Here is a 16793-nt window from a genome sequence, read left to right on the forward strand (position 1 = left end):
GGCCTGAAGGGAGCCGGAGGTGGAACCGGACCGGGGGACTGCAGAGCCCGGCATCGCTCCTCCTCTTGCAGAGCTAGTGGGCGCTCGGCCCGAGAGTGATACCGGTCTCGCGGACGATGGACCTCGCTCAAGCTACGGCGCCCTCTGCTGCCAGTAGCGGGCCAGCGGGCGAGACGGGAAATTGCGTCATCCGTCTGCGCCGACACGATTACGTCAGAAGCCTTGAGGGGCGCGAAGTGGCTGCGATGGCTTCCAGTGGGGCTGGTGTGAACCCTGGCGGCTCGGCAAACGAAGCTTCCGAAATTCCTGACAACGTGGGAGATTGGCTTCGGGGCGTCTACCGCTTCGCCACCGATAGGAATGACTTCCGGAGGTAACCGAGGCCTGGGAGTCTGGTCCCTCTCTGCCCCCTCCGCGTCCGTGTACATAACCTGCCGCATTTTCCTTCGCCCAGGCTGGCGCTTGCGGGTTTTTGAAACTGCCAGCGTCTAGGCCTCTAGGTGTTTTTGGCCGGGGTTTGCTGAGGTCCTTGACCGGGAGAGTTCCCGTGCGGCAGAAGCGGATCTTTTCTGTCATCTCCCTGAGATCTAGAGAATTTCACTCTGACGGAGAAGGGGGGCGGGAAGAGGAGGCGCTAACACATAAATGGGCGTTTCGGCCCCCGAACGAGTGCTTAGTTGGTCTTTGCGTTTGACCCACCTCTTATTAGACACAGAAACCAAGTCTAAGTAACTGTGGGTTTTGGACAACCTACCATATAACGACCAACGCTCCTGCAATCTAGGAAGTGTTTTTGCCTCGTTTTCCCCAGGGTGGGGGTGGGAAGCCTTTTCCCCCTAAGTGACTCACTCAGTGACCACAGGGTTAATAGAATACATTCTTTTTCCAGGAACTTGATCCTAAACTTGGGACTTTTCGCTGCGGGAGTTTGGCTGGCCAGGAACTTGAGTGACATTGACCTAATGGCACCTCAGCCAGGGGTGTAGCCAAATAGGTAGGCACTTAACCACTGCACAGTGTGTCTTAAGGTTCCTACAGGCTAGGAGAAGCAGTAACTTTATCAGATGTTCGCAAAATCTAGGAAGGAGGCTTGATGTAAAACCCTTAGCAATATTCTAGTTAACTGTGTTCTCATGTTAGAAGGGATTTGAGTCTACCAATGTTCCTCCAGTGCTTTTACATTTCTAATACCACCTGTTGTCCTGTCGTCTGATTGCAGACACATGGAACGCATGCTGTACTTGAACCTTCAAACACCGAGCCTCCAATTTGTGACCATCACAAGACTTGCCCTGATAACAGCGGAAGTTTGATTCAGACGGGTACCTTCCCTTCCCTGCCTGATCTCTTTCTTCGCTGAGTTCACTCAGAACTCCATTCTCTGCTCAGCAGTCAGGCTTCAGCTAAAGCATTGTCCTCTGTTTTGTAAAGTTCTGTACATAGTTCCTAAGTTTCTGCCGCGTGTGATTTTTGCTCGTCTTGAGGAATGACCTGATGGCATTTTAAATGTTATTTGAAATAAAGACTGTACACAAAGCCATTTTTTAATATTTTTTAATAAGAAACTTCAGTTTACAAAAACAAGGTGTAAAAAGTCGATTTACAAAAACCATAAAAACATGATTTATATTTCACACTCGAGACAGGAACAAGCCCCAAACATGGATTGTAACAGAGGTGGTTTGCTTCATATTAAAAGGAAAAAAAGCATTGGAAACTAGCCACCGTACATTGATGTTAACATAGAATGAAGCTTATTGAGGAATTTCCATTTTTGAGCATTACTAGGGGAAGAAGCCATCTGGTGTTGCATAGCATGTTAGTGCACCAGGTGGGTTTTCCAGGCACCAGGAAGGCATTGTTGCTGTAACAGAACGGCAGAAAGAGGACAGTGATGAGCAGGTGGAGGCAAGGTGTTAAGCAAGCCTGGGTGGTGGCCACAAAAATGAGCAGCTGTCTGCCTGAGAAAACTGCTTCCTTCACAAGGAAATAGGTATTTTCTGACCCTGAAATTCAGGGTCAGAAATAGTAGTGCCACTGTCCAGGAGTTTGGGGTTCTTTGGAAATGGAGTATGTACGAACTGGCCTGGAAAGACTCACGTAGGAGAGATGTGGAAACAGACAGGTTGCCCTGTGCAGTTCTTTTCCTGGTTAACTTACTCTAGTAGGCATTTTAAAAAATACTGCTTTTCTGTGCCAAGTCTCTTATGGAACTGGTATGGGATTAAGGGACATGAATTGGAAAGGAGAGTCAGTATAAATGTACCATAGTGGCCTAATTGTCACAGTTGACAGATGTTGTCTCTAGCAATCTATTCCCTAAATATAAATAGGACAAAATAGTCCCTCTTGACTCTGCTGGCATAGGTCTCACTAAGAAAGCTGTTTGAGAATTAGATTTTAAATATATTTTCTTTTAAAAAGCACCATTCTCTTAGGAGTATTAATCAGGTAGGTCCCAGTCTGATAGGAGGAAGAAGTTTGAGCCAGTGGATTCAGGGCTGTGGCTGAAACCCAGACCCTTTAAGAGTCTACAGTGGGAACCACAGATGATGTGACAGACTTATGTTATGTCTTACCAAATGCTAAGGTCAGGAAGGGTCACACACATATGAGAGCAAGGCTTAGGTCTGAAGCCATCAACCCTAAAATCATGACCAGGAAGGAAATGTTTAAGCCACAGCATAGATCTATGCCCCTTCCCACCTGCATCAGACACTAAGACAAATGTGAGCGCCTCCTGTTTTTTCATTACTGTAACTTACATCCTTGAAGTCTGCTACTAGATCTCTTGTGAGCAGTTATATTTCATAAGAACTTTCAAAGTTAAAAATCAAAACCCAGCAACAATTAAGACGTGGTAGCTTTCACAATCATCACTGAAATTTCATTCAAAATTTTAATATTTTATATTGTATGTCAACTTTAAAATTTTTTAAAAATTTAAAAATGTTTTAGCTTTAATGTGTTCACTGTTGGTTTGTAAAGCCATATGCTGGTAAGTTAAAGTTGCATTTAAATTGGCTTAATTCCTCAAAGTGGTAAGACTAGCAAATCTACCAAATCTATCATTTCAAAAATCATGATGAATAATCATTCTATAAATGAAAGTGCTGGCTTTCACCATCCAACACATAACATTCTCTCCAAGGGAAGTCATTTTTACATCCTGTCAGTTTTCAGTCCACACTAATTAACACAGTACTATGAAAATCTCTTACACTATTCAGATTTTAAATGAAAACATGCCAATAGAATAAGTATGGAAAGAGCCCACAAAAATAACCATTCACATCAATGCAATAGCAGCTGTGGTGTATTTAGAGCAATGTATGGGTTGAACGAGTACACAGTGGTTAAAGTCAAAGCCCTAGACCGAGAGAGTGGGTAATTTAAATGTGGAAGATAAAAGCTAAACTCAGTCATATCTGGAAGGCGCTTTCAGCTGTAGGGTGAACTTAAAAAAAGAGTCTGAGCCACCAGGGAGATGCATACTTACCCAGTAAAAAAATAAGTGGCCATGGAAGGTTTTACTCCAAAGATAGAACCTCTTCACCTAAATAAACCAGTTATTAGGCTGAAGGACCCAATCATTAAATGTGCTTTGAGTGGAGGGCTTTAAACACTCTTTAGTGAAATCTTAATGAAGTTGGTGGAAATTCTGAGGTTCGAGTAAAAGGACTGTGAACAGTCCTGCAGGTAAGCAAACTGGGTCTTAACCTTCCACAGTCACTCAGCGCCATCCTGGTCAGCACCTGCAGGGTAGAAGGGCTGGGACAGGTGCTTTGAGCCTTCTCTTTTGCATATTAAACAGTGCACTGGCTTGCCTTAAAATCTAAATTAAAGGCTCACTTATAGGGGATTGTGTTCTACACTGCTTTCTGAAATTTTCCAGAAAAGAACTTCAAAACTAATGAAGGCAGCATTTCAGGGGGAACCATTTTTGTTTAATTTCTTCCATAAATTGCCCAGCATTAGAAAAATGAAGAAGCCTTTTTTTGAATGTTTGTGCTCTCCCAACCAGCTGCAAAAGCAACCCTTCCGCTCATAAGATACAACCCCAGATTGGGGTATAGTACATGATTAAGAAAGGTAGCTGTCCCAGCCTGATTTGAAAAGGCTCGAATTAACGGTTTAAACATAAAAAGGGTAGTGAAAGAGAGTGGGGTACACAGTCTCCCTTGAGAAGCAGACATTTCATGAATAATCACAAATACGGATTTTGGACATTACAAAACATTTCAGATCTTGCTGGTGAGAATAATTTGCTTTCACACATGAGATACGAAATGCTTTTAAAAAATCTGATACCAAATGTCCTTTACACTATACAAACCAATTTGCCCCTTGAAATGACAAGAAGGAATTCTAATCTGTTCAGTCCCATGCAAACTGTAATTGGGTACAAGGCACCAAATTTTATGAATTGTATAAAATTAGTTCACAAAGCTTTATCAGTAAGTAAAACAAACTCCATTTCTCCTTCCCTGCCTATCCACCCACATCCCACCCCCCACACCCAACCAAGTTTTCATTTCTGCACTACTGTCAATTCTTAGGCTTAGGCTGGGGCCTGGCTAGGGCCATGCCCCACTGCCAGCCAACTCACTCCCTTAGTTCTTGCACTTGGATGGAACTGTAAGTATAGGAAGAGAAGGGAACTCATACAATCATTGACTCTAGAAGCCTTATCTTTAAAAACAAAAATAAACTCTGCTATTGAGTCCATAGGACACATTAACACTTCTACAGTTTCCAATTTTATTCATGACACTTAAAGAGACATCTGGAAATTCTTTACAGTGTAGCACTGCCCCCCTCAGCCTGAGAGGGGCGGGATCAAAGCTGGCAAAGAGCTCTGTCCACTATTTAGTAAGAGCTTCAGATTCTGGCTGTTGAGGGCGTTCCTAATCTCTTTTATGCTAGCATGGATGCTCATCTCCGAGGCAACCACAAGTATGAAGGTCAAGCTAGACTGAGGTAAAAATCCTGTTTGAGGGCCAGGGTGCATTCATCTTGGCTGGCTACAGCAGAAAGTAAACACACCAGCCAACAGCTAAGGGTTCCTGGAATGGGACACTAACTACTGGTCTGGGAGAGAAGCAGGTCTGTTAGGTTCAGTTAGGAGATCTTGGCTTTGATTTGGCAGTATCTAGTCAAATTCTACCTGGTTCTTACTTTCTTCTCTTTAGAATGTTTCAATGTAAAATACTGTAAGATGCAACTAAGAAATTCATCTACTTCCAATATGTAAATAAATTAAAGGCAAAGGGGCATTTCCCTCATAACAGCCATTTACTTATGTAGCAGGGATCTCTTCTTTAATAAAAAATCTCATAAATACTAACGTCTCAACAGCGTCTAGTGCTGCTGCCTCTGGTACCTGAGGTGTCTGACTGCAGGGGCACCTTCATGAGTGTGCAGCTTAGTGAGGACTCTGATATTGGTTTCTATTCCAACTCATTTGAAACAATTTTATTAATTTGATACAGGGGTGTTCAGCTAAATTAAGCCCCTGTTTTACAATGTTTTAATCTGCTTAACAGCCTTATAGTATTTGGTAGAAAACTTTTTAAAAACTAAATTTGAAGATCTTTTAATTTTCCATTAAATGTTCATTTTTGTTAAATATTTCCCCCTTGGACAGCTTGAGGGATGAAGCAGATGCTCTATTAGTTCTCCATTTGTAAGTTCTCCTTTTCTAGAATAATAAATATAGCACTCAATGAAAAATGAGGCACAACTTCTATTTTGCTTTCCTTTTTATGGTTTTGTTTGTTTTTTGTTTTTTGTTTTTGGTTAATGTGCTTTTCTATTGTCACAGAAAGTCATCACCAATCATGCCGACTTAAAAATGTGGATCTAGAGTGTAGCTTCACATCAGAGCCTCTGGCAGCATGGGCAGCTGTGACACTTTAAAACAGTGTCCAGGAGAGGGTGAGCCCAGGCCAAGCTTATACAAAGAAGCCTGCAGTAGACAATATAAACCAAACAGCATAAAAAATGCCATACGCTATCGCTTCCAAATAAAAGCTAAATATTACAGAAACCTCACAGTGTTGGAAAAAGCAAGTTTAAAATATATAGTCACTCTCCCCTTCCTTATCAGGGTAAGCCATTTTCTGTCTGAATTTCCTCCATGTCTCAGTGCTGTCTGGCAGCTCCTATGGGGGAGTTCACCTCAGAAGAGGTCAAAAACAAATGCTACAGATCTGCTCTGGAATGTGGCTCAACAGTGCTAAAGCTATGACCCCTATTCATTATCCTCTCTTTTCCCAACTTCCGACCCCTCCCCAGACTTCCTTCCACGTCTATTTCCTTCAAGTGACAACTGTACTTCTACCTGAATTGAAATATTACTATGATATACTCAGTCAAAAGATGAGCATTCATATGACAGGCTGAGGCAGGCTTTAGCAACCCTCCAACAGGAGTTACGGTTTATATTCACTAGTACTGGTGAGTCGAAGTGAAGGATTTAGAAGGGAAATTCAGTGGTGCCTGATGGGGAGGAAGATTTCCACCTGGGCAATTTCATTCCACTTAGGAGCTAACCCAGTTTAGAAAGAAGGATCTATTTTGCTAGTACCAGAGTACAGGACAGGGAACTCTTGCTTTCCCTGGTGAACTCAGTGTGGTTGGGTAAAGAAACAACAGGGATGATCAGATTTGGGAGGAAACAAGCCAGAGCCATCAGCAGTAAACTGTTTGGATATATAGGGGACAGATTTCCTAAGCCCTAGCAAAGCAAAAGCTCCCAAACCTTGTGGTGAACAGGAATATTCTAACCTTCCAGGAGCAGGAAAGAAGCTGCAAGCTAAGCATGTTGCACCAGGTCAGAACCAGTGACAGGCATTCAGATAAGCCCTGGGCCACCAACTATTCCTGCCCACCCTCAAATGAGTTCTGAGAAAGCCTCAGACAACTGACCTAAAGACCAATTTAAACCAAACCTTAGACCTTGACCTGACCTGACCCAGTATTTGCTACAGAGTTCGGTAGCCAGGAGTGCCCTTAGGCTCAGCATGCAACAAAGAACATGTCATGTGCCAGTTTACTGATTCCCCACATGAACTGCTCCTTAGAGTGAAGGGATGCGCATGCCAGTCTCAGAAGATGTGGAATGATTACATGAACAGCATCCAGGGAGGGTATGACATGTGAAAAACCTCCCACTTGGCATGGGGAAGTTTGCTCCATGCATCCCATTCCAATCTTCAACTGCTATCCCCCCAAAAGGTCAGTCTGCAAGTGTTCAACCCTTGAAGGTTACTTCCTTTGTAGGAACAATTCCTTAGACTTCACCTGCTGCCTTGGAACCAATTCCATCCAGCAAGCTGCCAGCCTAGGACCCCTCCTCACGTTCTTTGTCCAGGGCTACTCACACGAGGAGAATTCTTCTGGTGCTGCCAGGAGGTCCTGATTAGCAGAAGACTCATATAGTGGAAAGAAAACATGGCTTCTCTCCAGTTGGATATGATCAATTTGCTCCCTCTTTGCTCTACTCAGCTCCCTCTATATTCAGAAATAACTGAGGAAAGAATCGTCATTCATTACTCCTTTTTGATCTGTTTTATCAAAGGAGGGAATTTCCAAATCCATTCAAAAGAAAGTGACTACAGATTTTATGATAGCACATGAGCCACCTGGCACCTTCAGCTCTAGACTCAGTGAGGCAAATCTAGTAACCTGTTTCGTGCAGTAAACCTTATTTCCTATAAGAGGAAAGATGTATGGACACCAATCGTTTAATAGCAAGCCAGTCTTTGATATGTGCCTCCCATTCAGGGGAAGGTCCGTGGTCTGCCCTCATTGTTGTTGCGGGGCTGCACCTGAGCTTGGAGTTGGGTTTCTGAGATTCTTGCATTGCCCTGAACTGTTCTTTGAGTGTAAAAAAGGATGTAGGCTTGCGTTTTGCACACTTCATCAACACTGCATACATTCAGCTTTGAGTCATTGCAGTGGACCCAAAAACCTAGGAAACCAAAGAAAAAGAGTAAATGACCACCCAACTTATATTTTCAATCAGCAGGCAAAACCAGGAAATGAACGAAGGGACAGAGGAATGTGAATAGAGCAACCCTCAATTATTGGTGGGTGGAAAAAGACGAGTAAGTGAAGCCAAGAGACATCCCTGTAAACACTGGCTTTAGCCCCACCAAACCCCACCACATTACTGCTTACAATATTAACTGACTATAATTTTTATCCTAATTTTATTCAGGCCTTTTTGTCCCCCATTGGCCTTCTACAAAGACAGCCAGGAGACTGAGGGTGAAGAGAGGGGAAGAGGAGGAGGAGGAAAGGGGAAATGTAAATAGAGAGGAGTGACAAAGGAAAATGTAGAAGGAATAAAAAGTTATTTGCTCACAGGCTCACTTTGGCTGCCCAACAGCTGAGGGGTCCAAGACACTACTATGAAAACCCACGGTACTACTTTGCAACCCACCTGCTCCAGTGCAGTAGCTGGGTGGCTCTGCTCTTGGGGACAAGGACTAAAAGCCTGAGAGGGGTCCTTGTATCCCCACATCTTCCACAGTAAAGGATGTAGTACAAACATAGTAAATGGTCAGTAAATGCCCTCAATTTTATTAGGAGCTGAGGCTAGTGAGACTCACACAGTATTTCCATGAGGTTAGATGGGTCCTATCATTTCTGCATGACCCTGAAGGAAACAGAGGTCTGCAGCAGAAGTATTAATAATGATGATAACCTCAAACATCAGTTGAGCATAATGTGCTAGGCATGTGCTGAGCACTTTTACATGTGTCAGTTCTTGTTAAGTTTTAGAAGAATCTATGTTGTTACTTAGTATATCAAAAATTTCAAACTTCCATAATTCTTCCAATTAGATTTAAATATATGTAGTATCCTCCTATAGATGAAATAAAAAGGAAAGAAATGAAATGTGGACAAACCAACCCTTTTCCGTGTCCCCCACCCTACAGAGTAAAGCGCACGCACCTCCCTCTGTGTTGTAGCAATAGGCTGTGTAGTGTCCTGAGCCAAACCCTTTCCCGTGATGCATGACCACTGCGGAGAGATCATAGGCAAAGGTCTCTTTGTCAAGAGAGGAGAGCATGTCCCTGCAGCAGTAAGGTTCCATGGTTAATACCTGGTCAAAGACGACATGGACCCCAATCTTCTCTCGATGATTACGGCCAGACCACCTAGAACATGGATAGAAGCTTCTTACTGGTAAAAAATGGCATAAATGATCATAGGTACTACGGAGACTGCCAAAAAACTAGAATTATCTTCTGGAGGGCAGCCCCTTGTAGTACAGGCTTCCCCTGATAAGTGAGTGCTCTAGGAACCCATCTGTATCAGTGTACCAGCTGGCGTTGTTGTGAGAGGCTGTGAGAGGCTTCAGTGAATTTTTTTTGAAGACTATGTCTTTGCTCACTTCATGATGGGTGATTTATGAGCACACATGCCCACAGTGCACTGAACTCAGTTTAGCAGTTTGTGACCAAAAACAGCATGACCCCTGTGCCTCACCCTCCCTATTCACCTGATCTCGCCCTGAGCAACTTCTTTTTTTGTTTCCCTGGATGAAAAAAGTCTTTAGAGGGAAACGTTTTGTCAATGTAGAAGAGGAGAAATGAAAAACGGCAGAAACCCTAAAAGGCATCAAAATCAACGAGTTCAAAAAACTGTTTTTGAGTAGTGGGAAAAAAATGTCTTGATAGGTGTATTGTATCAAATGGAGAGTACTTTGAAGGTGACTGGCGTTTAAACACGTAAAAATAAATACACAATTTTTTATAAATAAATTCAGTTTTTTTGGGTCCCTCCTTGTGTAGGTAAAACTGGGAACTGAGAAAACTTAACTCTCTGGCTTTGGTTTTCACACCAACGAAACAGCAGTAATCAATGTCCACATATATTTCTTGTGAATGTTCCATGATGTACCCTGAAACTACAGATCTCCAAACAAGCAATTCAGGCAATAACCTTAAGTAGTTTACTGCCTTCCCTTCTTTTCAGATTACCTCGTATTTGATTCTAAAGATGACTGTATAAGCACAAACAAGGCTAGAAAATCTTCAAGCGCAGACAGCTGGTGCAGGCTAGCCAATTAAATGGGGCTATGAGAGCAGAAACCCAGACCTGCTGGGCCCCAACGTCAACTTGCCTCCCTGCGCACGATGCATTTAAATCTCTATGGACAGCACAAGGTCCCTGAGAAACCAGCATCCCCTCCCAACAGCAGAGACTTGCGTCCTCACCATTTGCCTTTGAAACAGTTGTTCCTACAGTTTACAGCCCCCTGGGACGCCGGAGAGCAAGCTCACCTGAATCTTTTAAGGTGCAGCCGGAGGACCTGAGGTAGTCTGTAGATCATTAACTGCTTTCTAGCTTCACTCAGAACAAGGGGTTTTGGATTGGATTTTCGTCGTTTGCCTATATGGTTTGGGAAGGTATAAGACATATATTGTGAGGAGTCTCGTTTTCCCTAGCTGTGGCACAGATAATGACTTGGCACTCGATATGCACTCTCCTTATTTTTAGTATTTGAACCTCAGTTTTATTTGGGGCAGCCACATGACCCTCTGTAAGACTGCATTTCCCAGCCTCGTATGTCTACATGCTATGGCCATAGGGGTTCTGGCAGCGATGAAAGGAATGATTATGTGGCATTTGGGGACGGCAGCTTCAGGAAGGCTGACTCGGTTGTAAGGTGCGTCTTTTGTCTTTCCCACTTTTTGCAACCATTGGAATTCCTCTAGGACCATGAAGTAATCTTGAGGATGGAAGCCCTGACCTAAAACAGCAAAGCTGAAAGATGGAAGGAGCTTGGGTCCCCAATAACCATGCAAGTCCCTGAATGTCCTTTGGGCTTCTTTTATATAATAGAAGAAAAACTATTTCTTGTTTTAAGTTATTGTTATTTGAGTTGACTTAACAGCAACTAAACCTAATCCTGATACATCCACTTTCAAATGTTTGCCATCAGCAATTTCCAAAATCGGTGTGGGTTTAGGATGATACACTCTCGATGTCGTGGGTTTATTAATGGACCATAATGCAAGGTCGCCACAACAACATGCACATAGAGGCGTATGTTAGGGTTCTAGGCCTTTGAATGTGGGCTCATAACTTAAATTATGATGTACCATAATATATCTTTAAGAGCTTTTTGCTTTCATCAGAAAGGCCCAATTCTATTTCCTGCTCTCAGCTAGTTGTATACTTTTGGACAAGCTATTCAAAACTCTGAATCTCAGTTTGCTTTCCTGTAAAATAGGGAATAATACCTGTATTATTAGGAAAAAGGTAAGAGAATACAGTATTACTAATGAACAAAATATTTAAACAGATTTTTCCCCAGCATGATATGTTTGTGGCAAATATTTAGGAAAGAGCCTTTTGTGGTTTTATATTTTTATGCTCTACTTAGTTTTTGAAACATGTTTCTTGGATAAAAGCACACTGTTGGACATGCAGGACAAGGCTGACAGGATGGCCAATGGAAATAAAGTTCTCTTAATTTCATTTAGAAGCCTTCTCTATAACCATTACTGATGTCTGCTATTATTAATTAAATTGGTGAATAGATAGGAATATAAAATTAATTAGTGGTCCACTCGTGATGCCTGAGCTGCTCATATCCTGGCCTCAGTGTCTGAAGAGCTTGGGATGTGATTCCAAGTCCTGCCTGTACCACTCGTGAAAGGTACCAAATCACAGGCAGATGACACATCATGGAGCTTTCTGTGATAAGAGAACGTGGAGATGTTGCTTCTCATACTAGACTGCAGCAGAATGAGTGTGCCGCCGCATTTGCTAGGACTGGCAGTCCTGTGCTGGGGCATGAACAGAAAGAGAATTCAAAGCAGGGCCTGGCAGGGACTGCCACTGTCAGCAGAGGGAGTATGTGAGCTATGAAGGCCACACAGAATCTGGCTTTGTTTTCTGAAAATGAAATTCACAAAGAAAAAGAAATTACTGATTCAATTACGATTGATCAGTTCTGTCTCCATCTGATTAAGCTGGCCACAAAGAGAGATGGAAGGCTGACAGCTCTGAAAACTCGCAAGCAAAAAGACCAATTCATCTCATCCCCTTACCATAGCTTTCCTTCCCTGCTATTATTTGAACTTGTGTAGAGAAATCCTGATAAACTGGCACTTCTGGCAACCAGAAAAACAACCCTTGCTTGAAAAAACAAAAGTATTTCTTGCCTAATCTATCATGTCTGAGAATGACAGAATTAAAGCTGTTAGCATCCTTCTGCTGTTCCTTATCAGTAAAAAGTTTTCTGAATCAATAGTAAACAAAACAAAACGAAACTGATACTGTTCTAGTAAGATAATTTAAGTCACTGCCTTTATATCTCAATACAGAACAGGATATGTGGGTCTACAGTTAATCAAGTACAGCATTTCAAATTTTGTTTTAGAATAGCAAAATAATATCAAGTATTACTTTTGATTTTGTCCTGATTCTTCAGAGAACAGGTTTCCCACAGTTTATGATTTAAAAAACATATATGCAAATATATTTAAAAGGACTACCATAAGATTTTTGTTCCCAAAACTTGTAGTCCAGGCTAAATATGGCTGCAAGTTGATTTCTAGATCTCTGCACAATCCATTAATTTTAGTATCCAAATCCTTATGTGCCCAAAATCCCAAACATGAGTCTCCAAACATTTGCTCTACATTTCCTCTGTACATGTTGAGTTAAGAAAAGTATTAAGCATTAGAGTGACAAGACAGAATGGGGCCTGCAGGAGATGTCATGTAACCAAAAAGGAGGAGTTCCATTTTAACATTAAAACCACAATAGAGAAATACTTCCTTTTGACCCTCTCCAAAATGCCAACCTTCCAAGCTGTGAAGAAACAAATGCAGAATGTACTTCCACAGAGCAATGCACCTTACGACTTGCTTTCTTGATCTTATTGTACAGATCTTCAGCATCACTTCTTATACTTTAAATCTACAAGTTCAGTATAAAAGTACGCTTTTTAGATGCCACAGCCCTCAAACAGGCTATGTCATCTGAGTTTAGATTAAAAAAGAACTGTCAGACTCTACACTCCTGAATTTCAGGCGGGACCTCTGTAGCACTATGAAGCCAAGTGCTCACATTCTTGGAGTCCCCATTTCAGGGTCCAACTTTCAAATGCCTCCCAACACAACAGCTAATGCCAGTCTCACCAGAAATCAAAGGAGGCACCACTCCTAGGTTTGGCTTGGTTTTTTAATATATAACGTTCATATGCTCATTTTCAGTAAAATGGGAGGAAAAACATACTTTAGAATCACTCAGTATTATCAGTGTTACTTTTGATTAAAAGGGACAAAAGCAGCACCTTAAACTGCTATTTCAGTTGCTCACCCCCCTCTCCCCCCAACCCCAGCACTCACTGTTGCACTGGTCACAAGCGTAGATTCTCCCTTCTAGGGCCTCTGTCTCTGTGAACTTGGCCAGCATCTCGGTGAGCAGGCACTCTGTCTGATCTAAAGGGACAAACCCCTTTTCTATGCAGTGATAGCGTTCCGGGAATTCCAGGGACAGATCCCAAAAGGGCTCAATGGTGTTGGATTTGTAATCGCATGATATACATGTGACCTAGAATTAAAAGATTGATTTATAGGTTACACAACTCCATGCTTCCCACATATGTTTTTGCTTGATTTATACAAGACACATAACTTGACGAAAACTAAGTAAACAGTTTTTTTTTAAAGATTTTATTTTTTTTGCGAGAGGGGAAGGGAGGGGGAAAGAGAGGGAGAGAAACATAGATGTGTGAGAGAGACACTGACTGGCTGCCCACAGCTGTGGCCCGCGACCCAGGCAGGTGCCCTGACCAGGAATCTAACCAGCGACTTTTTGGTTCGCAGGCCAGCGCTCAACCCCCTGAGCTACACAAGCCAGAGTGTGTACAGTTTTCAAAAAATATTTTAATTGTAATAGTAAACATAACTTTAAGAGAATTAAAGCATGTCACTTCTGTATGTACTGGGAAACCATCCAGCACAGAGGGGATTACCTACACCTTTCCCTCTTCCCATGCAAAGCATGCTCCACCAGACTCAGTGCAGCCGTATGGACTGCAAGTTAACCTGAAATCAGTCTGAGAGGAAGAATTTGGAGATTCCTATCTGCTTCTCTCACCCTCACACTCCTTCCCCTTCCAGACTTTGCTCCTTCCATGCAGTACTAACTTGCCTCTTTTTGCTCCTAGTTCTTGTAGCATCCTTACACTGATCCTGTGTCCACGTGAGACTCAAAGTACCTTGTGATTAGAACTCCTCAGATGCACCTTTCTTCCTGTGGACCGTCGGGGGGATAGAGAAAATGCTGATAAATACTCCCCTTTCAAATGCTAAAGTCCAAATAAACTTTCTTTCTCCATCCTACTTACCATTCTTTAAAAACCCTCAATAGCAACACACAAACCTCAGTAGCATAGAGGTTTTACCTGAATCTCTGAAGTTGCCCACCTTTTTAACTTTAAAAATTCTTTCTGCATATTCTCACAAAGCCTTATCTATGAGTCTTTGTTTCTGTCCCTACATGGCTAAAGATCTAGAAAATGAAAGGTAATGGGGAACAGGAGGGAGGCTTGTTAGGCCTTTGGCATCCTCCTAACTGTGTTCCTCCCTTCCTTGCATGTGAAGAATGTCTAGTTAGGAAGAACACATAATCTTTCAACCTACCATGGAACCAGGGTTACAGGCAAACCATTAAATTTCCTAAAACTGATTAAAGGATGGCATGCCAACCATGGGTACTTAATTATAATGAGAATATTAGATTACCCATATTGTCATTAAAGATTAATGACATTCACTGAAAATGAAGAGATATGACAAGTTATACTGAAAATCTGCCCAGAAATAGGCAGGAGGCAAGTTCACCAACGATGTCATCACAGTGTATAGTACATAAAAGGTACAATGGCCATCCTCCATTATGAATAATTATCGCCATTATTGGCCACCCCCTTAGCCCAACAACCTGTGGGAGACACTCACTAGGAGCCCAAACTCTAACACACAAGCCACCCTCCAACATTATGGGCAGAGTTAGGGTTAGGGTGGACACACACCTACCTGACTGAGTAGCTGCCCATGAAATATGGTGTTCACCACCTTTAAGACCTGTTTGGTGAGCTTCCTCTGGGAGAAGGGGATGAGGATCCTGCGTGCTGTGCCCTCGGACTCGAGTTCCTGCTGCACTTTGTGCAACAGCTCACAGAGAAACTCCTGAGCGTCCTGCTGGTCGTAGCCGCGGAAGGCAGGGATCAGACTCCACACAGAGTGAAGCATGGCAAAGGGTGACACCAGGGCCCATTTCCCGGACCACATGACTCGGAATAGGGTGTGCAGTTCATGGCAAAGGGAGATGTGCTTTGAGCTGGGCTCCTTGTTCTGGATGAGTTCTAGGCTCCTGGTGATGGCGGCCCCACCATTCCAACGGAGGCCGTCCTGCTCGCAAGACTCAGCCCTGTTGCTCCTTGCTGACAGCTCCGTGGAGCTGCTGGCCAGCCTACCCGAGAGCGGCGCCTTCCCGTTGGTGGCTCTGGAAAAGAGTTGTTCTGTTTTGGAAGGGTCGAGGTTCAGGAAACACTCTCGGAACTTTTGGAGGTGGCTGAGCACCTGCAGGATAGAGTTCATGTAGCAGGTGTTACCCAGGTTGCGGAGGCCGGTGACACCCGGAGCCATGGCTGGTACACGGCGCGGTGGAAGGCGGCTTGCGGTGGGCGTGCGCGGGGTGGCCGGGTGCGGGGCAGCGGCGCGTGGCGCGTGCAGCAGCAGGCGTGCGCTCTTGCGCGGAGGGGCGCTGGCCAGCTCCTCCAGCAGCCGCCTCTTGACCTCGAGCCGCCGCTGCCGCGCTGCCTCCTTCTTGCGCTCAAGTGCCTCCTCCCGCCGCTGCTGTTCCAGTTTTGCCTGGCCGCGGGAACTCTTCTCGAACCAGAGTCGCAGCGTCTTGGCTAGCAGGCGCTGGCGCCGGTACCACAGAGCCGTGAGCATCTGCGGCTGTCCCTGAGTGCGCGGTGGAGGGGACGCGTCCTCGCCAGAGGCCATGGACCGCAGTGTCCGGCCTCGCCTCCCCGGCGGGACCTGCTTCTGGCCCCTCACCGCCAGGAGGGAGCTTCTCAGCAGCTTCAGGTCCCCCTCCGGGTTATCATTGAGCACGTAGTCCTTGCACAGGTAACAGAATACGTAGAGATCACGGACCTCCATGGCTAGAGGGTGTCCAGTCTCTTCAAAGTGTTTAAGGGCGTGGTCCTCAATGTAGCGTCCACAGGCCACGTGCGAGCACTTGAGACAAGCCCACACCGACTCCGTGGTGGCGCACTCCCTGCAGCACCACTTCTGAGGGTTCAGGATGGAGTGGTCCTGGGCCAGCCGCAACCGCCCTACATGTTTGCATCTATCCATGTCTTACAAAAGGTTCCACTCTTTCAACCTGGCACAATAGGGCCCCCAAAAGAGAGAGAGAAACAAAAGCTTTCAGTAACATGTTTTCCTAGAAAAAGGCTTGCAACTGGCATTTCAACTCAATACTCATTTTCAATTCAAAGTTGGTTCCTTTAGAAGTTAAAAAAAGAAAAGAAAAAAAAGAGCAAATTTGGTGTGGAATGAGAATTACAGAAAGACAATTAAATTCCCTAAAAAGGAAGAATCATAAAATGCTATATGGAGGGCCTTAGTACCAATTTGAAACTTTAAATTTTCTAAGCCTAATTTTTATGTGAGGCTCATTTTGTGTCACTTAGGAAATGTTATCGCCCTTATTTCACACTGCACTCAATTAGTCACCAGGAG

The 16793-nt window shown here is 43.8% G+C and overlaps 2 protein-coding genes across 2 annotated transcripts; one reads left to right on the plus strand and one right to left on the minus strand.

Annotated features, from left to right (window-relative positions):
- Positions 1-182: 182 nt before the first annotated feature.
- Positions 183-1536, plus strand: TOMM6 (translocase of outer mitochondrial membrane 6). The gene is made up of 3 exons (XM_054568755.1): positions 183-373; positions 890-994; positions 1220-1536. The coding sequence occupies exons 1-2, from the start codon at positions 246-248 to the stop codon at positions 984-986; spliced, it is 225 nt and encodes a 74-aa protein (XP_054424730.1). The 5' UTR covers positions 183-245; the 3' UTR covers positions 987-994; positions 1220-1536.
- Positions 1537-7172: 5636 nt separating this feature from the next.
- Positions 7173-16409, minus strand: USP49 (ubiquitin specific peptidase 49). The gene is made up of 5 exons (XM_054569350.1): positions 15075-16409; positions 13380-13584; positions 10299-10407; positions 8965-9170; positions 7173-7975 (listed from the first exon to the last, which is right to left on the minus strand). The coding sequence occupies exons 1-5, from the start codon at positions 16404-16406 to the stop codon at positions 7785-7787; spliced, it is 2043 nt and encodes a 680-aa protein (XP_054425325.1). The 5' UTR covers positions 16407-16409; the 3' UTR covers positions 7173-7784.
- Between the last annotated feature and the right edge of the window lie 384 nt (positions 16410-16793).

Source organism: Pteronotus mesoamericanus, unplaced genomic scaffold (genome assembly GCF_021234165.1).
Source record: "Pteronotus mesoamericanus isolate MK-2021 breed Mesoamerican mustached bat unplaced genomic scaffold, CSHL_Meso_final contig_20, whole genome shotgun sequence".
Classification (NCBI taxonomy): Eukaryota; Metazoa; Chordata; class Mammalia; order Chiroptera; family Mormoopidae; genus Pteronotus; species Pteronotus mesoamericanus.